The sequence below is a fragment of the Erythrolamprus reginae genome, chromosome 2 (assembly GCF_031021105.1).
Source record: "Erythrolamprus reginae isolate rEryReg1 chromosome 2, rEryReg1.hap1, whole genome shotgun sequence".
NCBI lineage: Eukaryota > Metazoa > Chordata > Lepidosauria > Squamata > Dipsadidae > Erythrolamprus > Erythrolamprus reginae.
Genome location: NC_091951.1, coordinates 22,371,600 through 22,390,523, shown reverse-complemented (window position 1 = coordinate 22,390,523; position 18,924 = coordinate 22,371,600). Strand labels below are relative to the sequence as shown.

Here is an 18,924-nt window from a genome sequence, read left to right as displayed (position 1 = left end):
TAATAAACTTACAAACAGTTCGTTTTTACTTTGTCATCATTGGGTACTGTTGTGTTTGGGCCTGGGCCAGCCGTTGCTCCCACAGATGGGAGAGATGCGGCACAAAGTGAATGCGAAAGCCTGGCTGACAGCCAGGAAGATGTGGCAGCCAGCCAGGAGGACGAGGCCACTGGAACGCAGGATTCAGCAGACAGCCCAGGGGATATGGCATGCAGTCCCTCAGACAGTCTTTCGTCCCTGGGTTCTTCTGCAGATCAATATATTGATCTGCGTAGCCGAAGAGCTATGCAAAGAAGGGATCGCTTTAAGGAGTATTACAAGTCATTATAGGAGCACCTGGGCTGGGTGTGGTTCTTATACTGAGGGCTGGGTGTGGTTCCCTTAATGAGGGCTAAAGGGATAAAAGGGAACAAAGGCTAAGGCAAACTGTGGCTGTTTATCTGTGTTATTTTGTGGTTCCTGCTCTGAAGTTTCTGTTCCATGCTGTTGGAGTTTTCAACTCAGCTTTTTCAGACAAGTGGGAAGTGAAACCTCTGGGACTTGTTGTTTGCTCCAAAGATTCAAAAGGACTCCTGAAACGTCTCTGCTCATTCCAGGTTGTCTTTGTTTGTTTTTTCCTGTGTTTTTGTATGCGGCTGAAGTAAGCCTTGCACTCTCATTGTTTTCGGACACTAAGAACTGTTTTTGAGTAACCCTTTTTTGTTTATCTAATACAAGTTTGCTGATTAGCAGAGCACGTGTGTGTTTGATTTCTTTTCCTTGGACTGTTACGCATTGCCTGAGCCCAGTCAGGCAGGACAGGTACTGAGTGTAGATTAATGGGGAAAATGGATTTCAACAAATGGAGAATCAGGCTGCAGCATAATAAAACTGACAAAAGTGAAGGGGATCTGAATACATTCTGAAGGCTCTCTGTATGCTTCATTTATTTTTTATAAATAATATAGGCATTGCATATACACAATATTTCTCCTGTTGTTTTCTCTGGGGGGGGGGGTGTCCCTATGAAATGGGTTGAGCTTGGAGAGATTGGCCCAAAATCACCCAGCCAGCATTCATGCTAATGGTAGAACTAGTATCGAGAATCACCCAGTTTCTACCTTGATATCTTAACCATTTGACCAAAGTGCCTTTATACAAGAGGGAAATTTATTGAAAAGAAATTTGGGGAACTGCAGAGCTGCATTCTTTTTTTAAAATGATTTTTAAATGCTTTCTGCTCATAAAATGCATAGTACTCATTTCATAGAAGACATTAGTAAGAATCTGAGAAACAGGATGGTGTGGCCTATCATGAACCAGGTTCTGGCTACCAGGATTCGGTATTCCCTCCTGAACATCATCACTGCCTACCTGAGCTGCTATAACCAAGACTAGATAAGCCCTGAGAGGGATGTTCCCTTCTTAGAGATATGCCAATTTTTGTACCATGTTTGGCCTTAGTCTAAGTTGAGCGTGGGGGTCAATTGCCATCCAGAAATTCCCCTTGACTTTCAAAGATTCTGCTCCATAGACTAGAGGATATGACACTTTTATTGAAGCTGGGAGGAGCTGGGTATGTTGCTGCCCCAGCATGATATGGTGTCATGCTGTATACAGCACTATGGAATTGTCCCACGTCATTTTCCAATTAAATGTCCAGACTTTCTCCCATGTTTGTAAATCGATCTCTCTTCCTAAATTTTTGCACCAGCTTATCATATTATCTTTTAACGTCTGGTCTATATTTTTATAACCTCATTAAAAGAAAATCAAATTAAGATGTTTTACAGATGGCATTTGCCACCAAATAGAATAGCAAAAATGTTTCCTGATATGTCCCCTAATTGTTGGAAATGTAAGCGAGAAATGGGCTCCTTTTATCATCAGTAGTGGACATGCCAAAAAACTAAGTCATATTGGAATACAATAGAAAAGTGGATAAAAGAAATTACTTTACAAGATATTAAGAAAACACCAGAATTTTTTTTATTTGGCATAACGAATCAAAAATTTAAAAAGGATATTTTTTAAAAAAATCATACATATTTTAACAGCAGCTAGAATAGTATTTGCACAGAATTGGAAGGGAGGAGATATTCCCGAGGAAGATGATGTAATAAATAAAATTATAGAGTGCCAAAATGAACATGATGACAAGGCGGTTAAATAACCAGGACGAATCAGAAGTTTATGAGATCTGGAATAAATTGTATATATGGTTAAGTAAAAGAGAAAAAACAAAATTTTGATGATTTGAAAGCATGTATGGATATTAAAAACAGTTTTATCTTGTTAATTTTACACGAAAGAAGGATATAACAACAATTTTTTAATATATATCTGATTTACTATATTAATCTTATAAGCTAAGAGTGATTTTTTTTCCCTGTATTAGTGAGACTTCAAAAACAAGTGGGGTAATTGTAACCCCAAATAGTTGTTTTACGTATGTACGTTATGTTTGTCTTTTTACGAAAATTTAATAAAGTTGTTTTTTTTTTTAAATTAAAAAAGGAATTGTCCCACGTCACCAATTAGTTCAGGGTTGTGATCCAATCCTATTGGAATGAAAATACTGTATACAATTTTCCTTTTTCTTTTCCAAAGGTTTTAACGGGCAAGAGAATAAGAATTGCAAGCAGGAAGACCAGGCGATCCATTTGAAAGAGGGGGAGAGGAAATTTGAAGATCGGATGCAACCAAAGAGTGATGAAACAAAGCAATCACAAAGTGGAATTAATAAAAATCTTTCCTGGATCAGTTGGCTTCATAATCCTACAGTGATCGATACGGGAGAAAGACCATATAAATCGACAGAGTGTGGAAAAAGGGTCAATAAAACCGACCATCTCTTTTCTCATAAAAGGAGACTTTCAGAAGAGAAACGATTTATCTGCACGGAATGTGGAAAGGCCTTTACTCGTAGCAATTATCTTAATATCCACAAAATGATCCACACGGGAGAGAAACCGTATCAATGCATAGAGTGTGGAAAGACTTTTGTTCTCAGCATTCAACTTAATCGCCACAAGAAGATCCACACAGAAGAGAAACTATATCAATGCTTGGAGTGTGGAAACAGCTTTTCTTGTAGTACTCATCTTAATCGGCACAAGAGGATCCACACAGAAGAGAAACCACATCAATGCATGGAGTGTGGAAAGAGCTTTGCTCATAGCAGTCAACTTAATTCGCATAAGGGGATCCACATAGTAGAGTGTCCATATCAATGCACGGAGTGTGGAAAGAGCTTTACTTGTAGCAGTCATCTTAATTCCCACAATTTGTTCCACACAGGAGAGAAGCCATATCAATGCATGGAGTGTGGAAAGGGTTTTAGGAAAAGTACTAATCTTAATTCCCACAAGAGGATCCACACTGGAGAGAAGCCGTATGAATGCACGGAATGTGGAAAGACTTTTGCTTGGAGGAATAGTCTAAATTGCCACAAGAGAAGCCACTCAGGAGAAAGACCTTATAATTGCACGGAGTGTGGAAAGACCTTCCGTTTTAATAACTCTTTTATAATCCATCAACGGAATCACAAAGGAGAACGACCTTATAAATGCATGGACTGTGGGAAGACCTTTACTTCTAGCAGTCAATTTCATCGCCACAAGAGAATGCATTCAGGAGAAAGACCTTATAAATGCATGGAGTGTGGAAAGAGCTTTACTTATAGTAGTAGTCTTAATTCCCACAAAAGGATCCACTCAGGAGAAAGACCTTATATATGCATGGAGTGTGGAAAGAGCTTTACTCGTAGCAGTTGTCTTAATTCCCACAAGAGGATCCACATAGGAGAATGACCTTATAAACTCGTGGAAGGTGGAGATGGCTTTAAAAGGAGTTGGGATCCTTTTAAAGGATACTGCAGCTGACATGAATGAGTTGCCAAGTTTTCCCAGGGAGGGAATTAGAAGAATTAAACCAGATAGAGATAAACAAGGAAGATGTTGTTGCATGCCTCTCTAAACTAAATGTCAACAAATCGCCGGGTCCAGATGGCATCCACCCTAGAGTTCTCAAGGAACTCAAGTGTGAAATTGCTGAACTTCTAGCTCAAATATACAATCTTTCTCTAAGATCAGGCATTGTACCTGAGGATTGGAGGGAGGCAAATGTAACCCCGATCTTCAAGAAAGGATCCAGAGGTGATCCAGGAAACTATAGACCAGTCAGTTTAACCTCAGTTCCAGGTAAAGTGATGGAAACCATTATTAAAGATAAAATTACTGGGCTCATAGAAAAACAGGCATTGATGAAAGAAAATCAACATGGTTTCTGCAAAGGCAAATCATGTCTTACTAACTTCTTAGAATTCTTTGAGGGTGTAAATAAACACACAGATAAAAGGGACCCAGTTGATATTGTATATCTTGACTTTCAAAAGGCTTTTGACAAAGTCCCTCACCAAAGGCTCCTAGAAAAGCTCTTCAGCCACGGAATTAGAGGACAGGTCTTGTCCTGGATTGGTAACTGGCTAAATTATAGGAAGAAAAAGGGTGGCAATAAATGGACAATTCTCTGGATGGAAAGGTGTAAGAAGTGGTGTACCCCAAGGTTCAGTTTTGGGACCTTTACTTTTTAATTTATTCATTAATGATCTGGATGTAGAAGTAAATAGTGAGGTAGCAAAGTTTGCTGACGACACTAAATTGTTCCGGGTAGTGAAAAGCAGTGTTCCCTGTAATTTTTTTGGGGAGTGGGCAGAAAAGTATAGTGTCTGAGTGGCAGTTCCTTCGGGACTGGGCGGCACAGAAATATTAAATACATAAATAAATAAACAAATAAATAAATTAAAAACCCACCCTGTTTTGCCTCAGAGAATTTCAAAATAAAATACTGTACTGTGTGTCTATAACAGTGAGCTCATAATAGGGCAACTCTATCAATATCAAAATGCCACTTAAATAGTTGAGCTAGTTTCAAACTAGATTTTGATTTTCTTTCTCTCTTCCTTACTCCCATTCTTTTTCTTTCTCTTTTCCTTCCTCTCTTTTTTCTATCTGTTTCTCTCTCTTCCTCTCTCTCTCCTTCCCTCTCACTCTTTCCCTCTCGGCTTCTGGGCAGGTTTGAAAAACTCTGAGTTGATGATGATTTTTAAGTGAGCGATTGCTCACTGCTCAGCTTAGAGGGAACTATGGTGAAAAGTGAAACTGATTGTCGGTAGCTCCAGAAGGATCTCTTGAAATTGAGTGAGTGGGCAACAAAGTGGCAAATGCATGTTAACCTAAACAAGTGCAAAGTTATGTACATTGGGGCAAAGAACCCCAATTATACCTACCAACTAATGGGGACAAAACTTTCCAAGACAACCCAAGAAAGGGATTTTGGGGTTTTGGTGGACAGCTCAATGAAGATGTCAACCCAGTGTGCAGCAGCAGTAAAAAAAGCAAATTCCATGCTTGGCATGATTAGGAAGGGAATCAAAAATAGGTTAGCAAGCATTGTATTGCCTCTGTACAAATTGATGGTGAGACCACACTTGGAGTACTGTGTACAGTTCTGGACACCGCACCTCAAGAAGGATATAATGGAACTGGAAAAGGTGCAAAAAAGGGTAACAAGAATGATAAAGGAAATGGAGCACCTCCCTTATGATACCAGGTTACAACGCCTTGGTCTCTTCAGCCTTGAAAGACGGCGTTTAAGGGGTGACTTGATCGAAGTGTGTAAAATCATGCATGGGATAGAAAAGATGGATAGAGAAAAATTATTTTCTCTATCACACAATACTAGGACAAGGGGGCACTCCCTAAAGCTCATAGGTAAGAAAGTGAGAACAAATCAAGGGAAATATTTCTTCACCCACAGGGTCGTTGGTTTATGGAATTCACTTCCAGAAGAGGTCGTGACAGCTGTCAGCCTTGATAGCTTCAAGGCAGGATTAGACAGATTCACGGATGCCAAGCATATAGATGGTTATTGAAACAGATGTCCAAGTGCTGCCTCTATGTTGGTTAAGGCAGGCAGGATTCCCTTGAGTAACACTTGTTGCGGGTCAAGGGAAAGGGAGGGTCTTGCCTTCTCTTTCTGCTCAAGATCCCCATGGACAATTGGTGGGCCACTGTGTGACACAGAATGCTGGACTCGATGGGCTTTGGCCTGATTCAGCACGGCTCTTCTTATGTTCTTATCTGAAATTTGATCAGGTGACCATCAGGATGCTGCAACGGTCATAAGTATGAAAAATTGTCATAAGTCACGTTATTCAGTCCTTTTTAAAAAACTTTGAATAATAACTGTATGAACTGTAGTACTGTACATCAAGGACTACCTATAGTTGCCTAACATATCATACAAAAACCATTTGATTAATAATCCAAATAAACTGTAGCTCTTCTTAGATATGGGTGCATAAATTGCCTTTCTTGTGCAAATCAGAACAGTGTGTATCCCTGCTTGTGGTTTTTGTTAAGTCCAAACAGACGAAGGCCTTTTCTGCATGTAGAAATATTCGTGATTGGGGTTTTTTTTTTTTTTGAAAATAGTTTTTATTGAGTTTAAAACAAACCAACATACAAAATTGTTTTTCATTCTATTATTTCAAATATTCCAAAATACCAAACACAATTATCATATTGTTGTCCAATTATGTTGTAGGATAAAAAGAAAAATAACCCATAACTTACTTAGAGGTTATCTGATGCCTTTTGCTGTTGCCTGAATGTTTTTGTTCTGATATTGAGCCAAAATAAGACGGAGTGGCTGTGGGTTTTGCCTCCCAAGGACAATTCCATCTGTCCATCCATTACCCGGGGGGGGGAATTACTGACCCCCTCAGAGAGGGTCCGCAACATGGGCGTCCTCCTCGATCCACAGCTCACATTAGAGAAACATCTTTCAGCTGTGGTGAGGGGGGCGTTTGCCCAGGTTCGTCTGGTGCATCAGTCCTATCTGGACTGGGAGTCACTGCTCACAGTCACTCATGCCCTCATCACCTCGAGGCTCGGCTACTGTAACGCTCTCTACATGGGGCTACCTTTGAAGAGTGCTTGGAAACTTCAGATCGTGCAGAATGCAGCTGCGAGAGCAATCATGGGCTTCCCAAGGTATGCCCAAGTCACACCAACTGTATGTATGTTTTTTATATATTGGGGTTTCTTGTTTTTTAGACTTTCCTAAATGTATTATTGTTATTTTAGATTCTAACTATTAGATTTGTCATTGTATATTGTGTTATTATTGTTGTGAGCCACCCCGAGTCTACGGAGAGGGGCGGCATACAAATCTAATAAATTGAATTGAATTGAATACAAGCAATGAGTTCTTTTGATGTTTGTCTTTTTATACTAGTTTAGACATGCCAAACACAAGTCCCCTGGATCAGAATCTTCCCATGATGAAGTTAGATGTGGCCCATAGTCTCACCCTCGAGAAAGCCCCTGCCATGGATGAAGAAGTACACAGAAACTTACATGGCCAACTGACCCGTGCGTGCTTCAGTGAAGAGGCTGCCCGATAGGCCTCCAGGACTGTTAACAGACTGTGGCCAGGCCCACGGCTCCCTGGAAGGCTATGTCTATGGACTTTATTGTGCACCTGCTGGAGAGTGTTTGGAATACTGTGATTATTAAAGACTTATTTTCCAAACAAGCGCATTGTATGGCATGTCCTAGGATCCCTTCTGTTTGGCTAGCTTCTTTGTACGGCATCTAAATACAGGTTGCATGGTGTTCCAAAACAAATAATCTCAGATCAGGGAAATAAATTGACATCAAAATTTTGGCATGAAGAGCCAGGGTAGCGCAGCAGGTAGAGTGCTGTACTGCAGGCCACTGAAGCTGACTCATAGATCTGAAGGTCAGCGGTTCAAATCTCATCACCGGCTCAAGGTTGACTCAGCCTTCCATCCTTCCGAGGTGGGTAAAATGAGGACCCAGATTGTGGGGGCAATAGCCTAGCTCTGTTTAAAAAAGTGCTATTGCTAACATGTTGTAAGCCGCCCTGAGTCTAAGGAGAAGGGCAGCATAAAAATTGAATGAATGAATGAATGAATAAATAAATAAATAAATAAATTCCTGAGCTCGTTAGGATCCTCCTAGGGTTTTAGCTCCACCCATAATCCTCAAGTGGAAGGAGCCCGTGAAGTCCAAATGAGGTCCTGGCACAGTGCCTTTGATGCTACATGAACTATCAACAAATCAATTGGTTTGAAGATTTACCTTTTGCTGAGGTGGCATGCAATAAATCTGTACACAACTGGCAGTCAGCAGAAGGGGTGTGCACAAGCGCACCATAGTGCCGACTGTCCCTGTCGTACTGTCCTATTTTCTTCTTTTATCCTTACTTTCTACTTATGTTTATGCAAACTACAATCCTATACTTTTTTGACTAAATAAAATAAACAAACTGTTGTGGTTGGCTCTGGCCCAGCTCCTGCCCCAGGGAATGTGGAGGTGGATGCAGGGGAAACATCAATATGTCATAGGCCTGTTTTATTGCCGACAGAGTCAGGTAGAGAAGTTTCCTCGGACGAAGAGGAAGGTGGGAGTGACTTGGAAGAGGGGGGCTTGGCACACAGCCCAGGAAGCCAATCTCCATGATCTTCTGTCGATTTGGATGCGGAAGTCTTGTACCCACGCAGGCGCAGACTTATGCATCGGAGAGACCAATTGAAGAAATATTACAGGAGATAAGAGAGGCCACCTGTGTTTGAGTAGGGCTCCAGTAATTAGTGCTGCTGATATAAATAGCAGCGTGTGGGTTTGGCCGTTGTGGAAGATTATCTGATCGTTGTTCTTCAGGACCGTGCCTTGCTGTTTCCGGACTTTGTTTGTTGATTTTTCACGACTTTGAAACCAAAGCAGAGCAAAGTGTGTGTGTGTTTCACTTTGTGGAAGAAGAAGGGCTGTGACGTTTCTTCACAGCTGCAAGCTAAGTACTTAAGGACTGATTAAGGGAATTGTACAGACTACCAGGTTGTTTTGGGACGAGTGCTCTTTGCAATACAAAAAGAGTGCTTAGTTTATTTTGAATTTTGTGATAAAGAACATTGTTTTGAATTTTCAAATGTGTGTGTGTGTCTGAAATTTGTACCCTTGAATTTTCGGGAGGCTCATACCAGAACCCGGCAGAACAGGTTTGAGGATCCTCATACTTGCAAATCATGGACACTTAACTGGTGAAAGGCCTCTTATGTGAGAAATTCGTCACATGCATATCAATGTATCCTATATGAAATTTTTTTTTTAATTCCTCTCACAAAATAAGCCAGAATGAGGGGATGCCCATGAAATGCATGTTCAAAGAACCACTGCCCCACTTTCTCAAGCATTTTTGCCTTTATATGATATGACAAGGATTGGGGGAGACGACTAAATTTTAGTTAAATTATATTAATTAAATATCAGTGATATGGTTATTCATGAGATGTTATTAAATTCTGTTTTGTTCTGAATTAAAAATACATGAAACTTTTGATTGTAACTGTGGAAGGCGATACTTCAGGCTTTCAGAGTATTGGGCCACTTTGGAAATATTTATTGAAATACAGTATTGTTTACTGATGGTTCTAGATCAAATAGGTAAAAGAACAGTGATTTTGGTTTTATAATCATGACAATTGCTTTCATAATGGAAGACTGACAAAATTAGACAGGTTGTCTTTAGGAGCCTTGATATGTAAAGAAATGGGTTGCAAAGAATGGAGGCAGAATGAGAAGTTAAGGCCATTCTTTTAAAATAGCTTCTTAACCACAATTTTCCCTCCATCCTTTCTTTCATTAATTATAGCTAACTCTCTTTTTTCTTGCACTGTCCTCCTCAAAATCCAGACTAATCTTTTCAAACCAGTAAAATCTTGATTATCTTTGACTGGAAAAAAATATTTTACTCCAAAGCTCTTTAAGTTCCTACTGAAATTTCCTGAGGTGTATTCCCCACTCAACAACCAAAATAAAATATTCATGGGGTGTTTTTTTTGCCTCATAGTATTTGAGAATTATACTTATTTTTCAGTATTTGCCTTCTGTCTTTTTGTAATTCTACTTTTTCTCTAGTCACACAGGAGACTTTATTATCCCAATCTTCATTTCTCCATCATGGTGCCTTATTTTGAGGTAAAAAAATTTAATGGTCCACAAGTTTGAGCTTTCTTTCCTTTTTGAAAGTTCTTTTTAATGGTTCTTTTTCATTGGGATAATTTAATTATTTATTTATTAATCCATCCATCCATTCATTCATTCGGATTTCTAGGCCACCCTTCCCTGCAAACTCAGGACATTTGTTATTCTCATTATTACCGGCTGCCTTTAGTATTTTGAAGCCTACCTGGCTACCCAAAGGGATGAATCTGAAAAGGAAGATGTAATCATTGAACTCACTAAAGAAAATCAAAACAAATCTTAATTTTCCCCAGCCTGTGGCTTTCCTCCCTGATTTCCCCTCACTTCAAGGCTGAGTTTCCCATCAGCCACAAGAAACAGGCTGGGTTTCATAGAGAGACTTTTCTTCCTTGACTTTTGATCGCCCTGCCATTTCTGACAGGATTTTGCTCATTTTTGATGGCTCCTAGAAATCCCTAGAGGCCCTTCAGAGAAGCTGCTCTACAGGAAAGTCTCCACAAGAGATTTTCTCCATCTTCATAAGATGGTTCTTAGAAATTAAAAAAAAGGGAAATATAGAAATAGATGCTTGACGAAGAGACCACTTCCTTTCTAGATAGGCCATATTAGAGGGAACCTTTCCTTCAAGTTTAACGCCCAATCATCCCAGACCCACAATGGAACAAGACGTCCTGAGCCCTTGCAGGGTCTTCTCGCAATGCGCAAAGGATCCTCTAGGGGGCTCCCTAGAAGAGACGAGGGGCTCCTACTGCGCGCCGGCCTTACAAAGAGAACTGAGCATGCGCCGGTCTCTCCCCCCAAGTCAAGAGAGATCCGTGCGTCCCGATGCCTTTTCCAGCAAGGGCTTGAAATTCTTTTCCGTTCTTTCTACAGTGAGCGATTCTGCCTTTGGGTGAGAGCCTGTCTAGCGAAGGGAGGAGGCTGAAGGGAATCCTTGCACGGTCCGAGATCCAGACGTGATTCGGTGTTTAGTGATGGGAAAGGGGGGGGGGGGGGGCTCGCTTGGACACCTGCGAAACTTCCACGAGACTTGCTGTCGTGGGGTGGAGAAGAGGGAGCAGTGGTCCCATGTTCCCCTGCCGCCCGTGTGTATGCACAGGCCAGGCAGGGGAGAAAGCAAACGTCGGACCCTTTCCATTGCCCGTAGAGGGGGGAAAACCAGAATCTCAGAAAGGAGGGAGCCATTTACCCTCCATTTCGATGGGGAAACCTTTGTGTGGGAGGAAGATGAGGGAAACGTCGCCTTTGCAAAACAGAGATTTGTGCCTCCAAGACCGTCTTGTGTCAGGGGACCGGGACAATTTCCTGCAAATCTCCCGGCCCCCGTTTTTCAGAAGGGATCAGGCCAGTGTTTTTGTCAAGCTTGGCCTTTGTTGTAAATCCTGGGTGTTGCAACCCATTGTTTATTTATTTACTACTGGGTTTAGGGAGCCCCCCAATGTCAATTGCTATTCGCAAACTGGAACGTTTATGGATTGAATTATGCAAATGGTTGCTCTTAACTATGAAGCCATAGAAATGATAATATTATAGTTAGCCTTAGAAAGCCTTTTGAAAGCACAAGGCTTGAAATTTAAGAGATTAACTGCTAGTCCAACCTTTGGCAGGACAGTAGATGATGATGATGATTATTATTATTAATTATTATTATTATTATTTATTAGATTTGTATGCTGCCCCTCTCCGCATACAATTAAACAATTCATGACAAATCTAATAGATTTAAAAAACATTTAAAAGATTGTTATGGGGAAAATAGTAAGAAGGGGATGTATAAATTATGCATAAATTATGTATAAATTCTGCGTAGAGTAAATAATAATGGCAACAATAACATACAAATTAATTTTTAATAGAAACTAGGAAGTAGAAATAAAAAATATTTTCCCAATATTTTGATAGATATCCTAAGGCAGTGTTTCCCAACCTTGGCAACTTGAAGATATCTGGACTTCAACTCCCAGAATTCCCCAGCCAGCATTTGTTGGCTGAGGAATTCTGGAAGTTGAAGTCCAAATATCTTCAAGTTGCCAAGGTTGGGAAACACTGTCCTAAGGGATCTCTGCAATTTCCCCCATATGTAGAGAGACCAATTTAACTAATAACTTTTCCCCCTATCCCCCCCTACATCCAAGACTTTGGTAAATTCATCCGTATTTTTCCTTCCTTTTCCTCTTCCCTTCTCTCTGTTGATAAGGGTGTTCAGTGATGAAAGCATTAGGTTTCAAAGCAAGAGATTAATTTCTACTCTACCTTTTGACATGAAAGCCTTGAGCTATCCTAACTCTCAGCCCAGTCTACTTCACAGGGCTGTTGTGGGGATGGGAAATAGTAAGAAGGAGCATTATGTATAATTGCTGCCTATAGTAATTGATGATGATAATAATAATAGTTACAATAATAACAATAACAGTAATACTGTACTACAGAGGACATAAAAATCAAATTTTAGTTATTTCTCTGCAATTTCCCCATATGTAGCATAATCAAGGTAATTAAGATCCCCCCCAGGCATTGGTAAGTTCATCCCAATTACTTTTTTTCCCCTTCCCTCTCTTAATATGTATACTCAATTAATTACATTAATAAACAATCTAAATTATTTCCCATTTCAGGCATGTAAGCTGGAATTTTTTTCTGCTTCTTCTGGAATCTTAAGGATCTTATGTGGGAAGAAATCTGAATGGCCTTAGAAAATTTTCCCAGACCACTTGCTAACAGAAAAACCTGTGGAGTCCGTTTTGGAGCTGTACTGGAGACCAGAGAGAAGATGGATGGACAATACTCAGCAGATGCAGAAATTAGAAAAAGCCCTCCAGCTGTTCAACCTTGGAGCTGTGGGAAGAATGGGGCAAGTCCTGGGCGGAAGAGCCATGAAGAGGCTTCCAATAAGGCCCAAGACTGTCACTTCATAAAAGTCCAGTTTCAGGAGGGGAGTCGTCCCCGAGATATTTGCACTCAGCTTCACTACCTTTGTCATCAGTGGCTGCAGCCAGAAAAACACACCAAGGCTCAGATGCTGGACCTGGTGCTCCTGGAACAATTGCTGGCTGTCCTTCCTCCAGAGATGGAGAAATGGATACGGGAGTGTGGAGCAGAGACCAGTTCCCAGGCGGTGTCCCTGGCCGAAGGCTTCTTGCTGACCCAGGAGGAGGAAAAGATGAAAGAAGAGTTGCAGGTGGGAGAATGTAACCATGGCAGCTCTAAAGAGGGTCCCTCTGGATTTGTCAATTTCTTTCTGGGTGAATTTTCTGGGATTATTTACTCATCAGGGCATTTGTTCTGTTCTTCCAGAGGATGTATTTGAGGTATCCTGTTCTGAATTTCAGCAATGGATATTGGGAGCTGCTAGTATGATAATTCATTTCCATCTCTGTTCTCTTCCTTTCTTGCATCACATCATGTCCAGAAATCGGTGGAAGCTGTGACTGAGTATCCGAAGGAGGGGAAAGGTTCATTCATATCTTCTCAGGAGCGGCTCTTCAGGGAGAACTTCCAAAAAGATCAAGGTCAAGACGCCATGCAAGGTAATAAAAACTTTCTCGCTCTATGATGTGAGATTTCAACATTTAGCTAATTCTTTTGCTCCACTTTATTGAAGTCAGTAATTGTTGTGGTTAGTTCTGGCCCAGCTCCTGCCCCAAGGAGTGTGGAGGTGGATGTGGGGGAGACATCCACCTACCACAGGCCTGTTTTGCTCCTGGTGGAGTCTGCCGGCGAAGGCTCCTCTGATGAGGGAAGCGTGAGTGACAGGGAAGAGGGGAGTTTGGCAGACAGCCCAGGAGGAGATCAATCATCCTTATCATCCCTGGATTCTGAACAAGAACTTATGACGGACCCACGCATGCGTAGAGTGATGCATAGGAGAGAACAACTGAAGGATTATTACAGGAGATAAGTGAGGCCACCTGTGGTTGGGTGGGGCTGCTGTAATTAGTGCTACAGATAAAAAGAGCAGCGTGCTGGTTTAGTCTCGTGGAAGTTTATCTGATTCATAGTTTCGTCAAGATCGTGGTTTTGCTGTTTCCCTGTTCAAGACTGTGTGCGGAATTTCTGGACTTTGGAATTGGACTCAATTTCCAAGTTACTGGGAATCTCACTTGCACGAACGTGGATTGCATTTAACCTGTGTCTTGTGTGTACCGGAAAATCCCTTTGACATTTAAAAAGGGAGTTTTTCCTGCTTTTCTGTTGATAAAGACCTTCTGCTTTCCTTCTATCTTGTGGTGTGTATCTGTTTGGTCTAATTACCCTGTAATTATGGGCGGTTGGGACACGCTGGCAGAACAGTAATGGGCTGCTACCAGAACAGTCAGGTGCTCCACTCCGGTAACGATATGCACGGATGCCCCTGTGCAAGATTTGGCTACTGTACATGGACAGCAGGCAAAATCTTGTGTGAAGATGTTCGTGCAAGTGAGGTTTTGCTGCTTTTTGCCGCTTTTTTGCTTCTGGGCATACACAGAAGGAAAAATATCGGTGAAAAGCGCCAAAATCTTGCGCGTCCTCACATATGCGCAGAAGCCAAATCTCACACTGATGGGCACACCTGCGCCCACCTGACGCACACGGCCTTGCGATGGCCTCAAAGAGTGCACCGGTAGCGGCAAAGACAGCAGTCCTTTGCTGATTGGACTGCCTCTCTTTAACAACTCTGCTTCCAGTATTTTTCTCTTTTTCATAGAGAGTAGAAAGCCGTCCTTGGAGTTTTTAGAATCACCTCCTCTGTGTGGTGGAGCTGAAGGATTAGCTGAACCACTACTCCAGGTAAGGAGAAATAAGATTGGAAAAGGTCCCTGAATCCTGGATGGATCTGTTCTGGGTCCTATTCTTTTTAATATGTTTGTGAGTGACATAGGGGAAGGTTTGGTAGGGAAGGTTTGCCTATTTGCCGATGACTCTAAAGTGTGCAATAGGGTTGATATTCCTGGAGGCGTCTGTAATATGGTAAATGATTTAGCTTTACTAGATAAACGGTCAAAGCAATGGAAACTGCAGTTTAATGTTTCCAAATGTAAAATAATGCACTTGGGGAAAAGGAATCCACAATCTGAGTATTAGCAATCTGTGTTAGCAAAAACTTCAGAAGAGAAGGATTTAGGGGTAGTGATTTCTGACAGTCTCAAAATGGGTGAGCAGTGTGGTCGGGCGGTAGGAAAAGCAAGTAGGATGCATGACTGCATAGCTAGAGGTATAACAAGCAGGAAGAGGGAGATTGTGATCCCCTTATATAGAGCGCTGGTGAGACCACATTTGGAATACTGTGTTCAGTTCTGAAGACCTCACTTACAAAAAGATATTGACAAAATTGAACAGGTCCAAAGATGGGCTACAAGAATGGTGGAAGGCCTTAAGCATAAAATGTATCAGGAAAGACTTAATGAACTCAATCTGTATAGTCTGGAGGACAGAAGGAAAAGGGGGAACATGATCGAAACATTTAAATATGTTAAAGGGTTAAATAAGGTTCAAGAGGGAAGTGTTTTTAATAGGAAAGTGAACACAAGAACAAGGGGACACAATCTGAAGTTAGTTGGGGAAAAGATCAAAAGCAACGTGAGAAAATATTATTTTACTGAAAGAATAGTAGATCCTTGGAACAAACTTCCAGCAGACGTGGTTGGTAAATCCACAGTAACTGAATTTAAACATGCTTGGGATAAACATATATCCATCCTAAGATAAAATACAGGAAATAGTATAAGGGCAGACTAGATGGACCATGAGGTCTTTTTCTGCCGTCAGTCTTCTATGTTTCTGTGTTTCTATGAATTCTGCAGAAGATGCCCCGTTTGTTCACGTGATCTCTGTCCTAGAATTGATGGAAGAAAATTATTTTTGGAATTATCTGTTAATAAGGAAACTTGTGTCCTTGTTCAGGATGTTGTGTCTTTTAAGGAAGTAGCGGTGTATTTCTCCAAGGAGGAGTGGTCTCAACTGGACGCTGACCAAAAAGCCCTCCATGGAGAAGTCATGCTGGAGAATTCCAGGAATCTCTTTTCTCTGGGTAAGGATTCCTTTCTGTGCTCAGCAATGTAGAGAAGGGTCCTGAATATTATTTCGGGGGGAGGGGGGGAATAATTTATTTACAGTGCCTTCAGACCTCTTTCACTTTGTAGTATTTTGTTATACTGTAGCCTGATTCTGCAGTTGTTGAAATGAGTACAGTGCTACCTTGTCTTACAAACTTAATTGGTTCCGGGATGAGGTTCTTAAGGTGAAAAGTTTGTAAGATGAAACAATGTTTCCCATAGGAATCAATGGAAAAGCGATTAATGCGTGCAAGCCCAAATTTTTTTTGCCAGCCGAAGCAGGGGAATCCAGCATCACAAAAACGGGTGCTTCGCTGGCAACGGAAGTCTGGAGGTGGGGTTTCCCAGCGAAGGGAGCATCAGTGAAATCACAGCATCTCCAGACCACTGTGTTTTTGCGATGCTGCGATTTCACTGAGGCTCCCCTTGCTGGGAAACCCCACCTACAGATTTCCGTTGCCAGCAAAGCGCCCGTTTTTGCGATGCTGGATTCCCCTGCTGGGATTCCCCTGCAGCATCACAAAAACACGGAAGTCCGGAGATGAGGTTTCCCATGGAGGGGAGCCTCAGGGAAATCCCAGCAGCGCAAAAACGGGTGCTTCGCTGGCAACGGAAGTCTGGAGGCGGGGCATCCCAGCAGCGGCGGTGGGTTTGTAAGGTGAAAATAGTTTGTAAGAAGAGGCAAAAAAGTCTTAAACCCCGAGTTTGTATCTCAAAAAGTTTGTATGATGTGGCGTTTGTAAGACGAGGTATCACTGTATTTTGTATTTTATGAACAGAAAGCATTTTTTAAAAAACACGTTATTTTATGTAATAAGGAAGATTATGCAAATTTCAAATTGTTCTTTGAATAAACTTCCTTCTTCCATAAAATCAGTTTAGTCAAATGGTTCCTGCAAAGTGCTTCTGGGCATTTTGCCAACCACCATAAGCTTGCTGATATTTACAAGAATGCTTACTTAGCCTTGAATTATTATTTTGTGGACTCATGCTTGTTAGAAATAAGTTTAATATTACAATGCAAGTAAATGGTTTGTAATCATAGGAAAAGCTGTTGTAAGCCATAATCATCAGGTCATCATGGGTTTGCTAATTGTGCTGCAACCTGATTGGCTGTAACCTATGTAATAGGGGTAACACCCTTGCATGGGTGTGGTTTGTTACAGAGGGTTTGTTATAGTGGTTTGTTATAGTAGAGAGAGGTTTGTTATATAGTGGTTTATGCTGGGTGGTTTTTAGTTTAATAGTTAGTGCTTAGTGGTTGTAGCGGTGGACGGAATAAGAGTTATATCAAAGTATTGTGGATAGTTTATTATAGTGGTTAAATGTAAAGGTTTATTTAGAGAAGCAGTTTGATAAGAGGAAAAGTAAAATATATTTTTACAAGAAAGCCTGCTGCAGTGTTTTTCATTGAAGACTTCAATTAGGTATAGTGGTTAACTGTGGCATATAAAACCCTATCAGATTTAAAAAAACAAACAACACATACATACCAAACATAAAATATAAAAAGCCTGGGGGAAAGATGTCTCAACTCCCCCATGCCTGGCGGTAAAGGTGGGTCTTAAGTAGTTTACAAAAGACAAGGAGGGTGGGGGCAGTTCTAATCTCCGGGGGGAGTTGATTCCAGAGGGCTGGGGCCACCACAGAGAAGGCTCTTCCTCTGGGGCCCGCCAAACGACATTGTTTAGTCGACGCGACCCGGAGAAGGCCGACTCTGTGGGACCTTATCGGTCGCTGGGATTCGTGCGGTAGCAGGCGGTTCCAGAGGTACTCTGGTCCAATGCCATGTAGGGCTTTAAAGGTCATTACCAACACTTTGAATTGTGACCGGAAACTGATCGGCAGCCAATGCAGGCCACGGAGTGTTGTAGAAACGTGGGCGAAAAAAAATAAAGGAATGGATTCAGAAAGTATTCAGATCCCGTTCACTTTTGTCAATTTTGTCATGCTGCAGGCTGATTCAAGATAGCGCGGTCTGGAATGGAGCTGCATTGGGCCTTGGCATCTTAGCCAGCCGTGCAAACTTTGGTGGGATGGTGGGGAGCTGCAGCAAGCTCCAGGGATGGGGTGGGCAGTGGGGCTAGCGCGACTGCAGGAGGAGGTAGCTCAGCTAGGGTGCAGGGCAGGCACCACATGGGAACTGGGAAGCTTAGGCGGCATAGTTCCCTCTAAGCTGAGCAGTGAGCAATCGCTCACTTAAAAATCATCATCAACTCAGAGTTTTCCAAACCTGCCCAGAAGCCGAGAGGGAAAGAGTGAGAGGGAAGGAGAGAAAGAGGAAGAGAGGAAGAGAGAGAAACAGATAGAAAAAAGAGAGGGAGGAAAAGAGAAAGAAAAAGAATGGGAGTAAGGAAGAGAGAAAGAAAATCAAAATCTAGTTTGAAACTAGCTCAACTATTTAAGTGGCATTTTGATATTGATAGAGTTGCCCTATTATGAGCTCACTGTTATAGACACACAGTACAGTATTTTATTTTGAAATTCTCTGAGGCAAAACAGGGTGGGTTTTTTATTTGTTTGTTTGTTTATTTGTTTGTTTGTTTATTTATTTATTTATTATTTCTGTGCCACCCAGACATGAAGGGACTGCCGCTCATACACTATACTTTTCCGCCCCCCCCCAAAAAAAATTAGAGGGAACACTGTTAGGCGGTGGTGAGTAAGTGAGTGAGGTGGGTGGCAAGCGGGTGGGGTCGAAAACAGGGCAACGAAGAAAGTGGCAATCAGGGGACTGGTTTGGGGGCGTGGCCAGCCAGCGTCGAATTTTCTCCTAACAGTTCTAGCGAACCAGTCCGAACCAATAGAAACCCTCCACTGATACACAGTTTTCATTTTTT

The 18,924-nt window shown here is 41.6% G+C and overlaps 1 protein-coding gene and 2 pseudogenes across 1 annotated transcript; all 3 read left to right on the top strand.

The window, feature by feature from the left end:
* The window catches only part of LOC139163212 (zinc finger protein 585A-like), a 36,712-nt pseudogene extending 29,134 nt beyond the window's left edge, over window positions 1-7,578 (top strand).
* The window catches only part of LOC139159963 (zinc finger protein 420-like), a 92,696-nt pseudogene that overhangs the window by 47,494 nt on the left and 26,278 nt on the right, over window positions 1-18,924 (top strand).
* Window positions 10,836-14,111, top strand: LOC139159953 (zinc finger and SCAN domain-containing protein 23-like). Its single transcript, XM_070737447.1, has 3 exons — window positions 10,836-10,944; window positions 12,668-13,230; window positions 13,462-14,111. The coding sequence occupies exons 2-3, from the start codon at window positions 12,736-12,738 to the stop codon at window positions 13,603-13,605; spliced, it is 639 nt and encodes a 212-aa protein (XP_070593548.1). The 5' UTR covers window positions 10,836-10,944; window positions 12,668-12,735; the 3' UTR covers window positions 13,606-14,111.

Excerpts from the sequence above, each read along its gene's own strand:
- LOC139159953 (XM_070737447.1), top strand. The coding sequence starts at position 12,736 with ATGGCCTTAGAAAATTTTCCCAGACCACTTGCTAACAGAAAAACCTGT. Across the intron at positions 13,231-13,461 it reads AGATGAAAGAAGAGTTGCAG|AAATCGGTGGAAGCTGTGAC; the intron begins GTGGGAGAATGT and ends CATCATGTCCAG.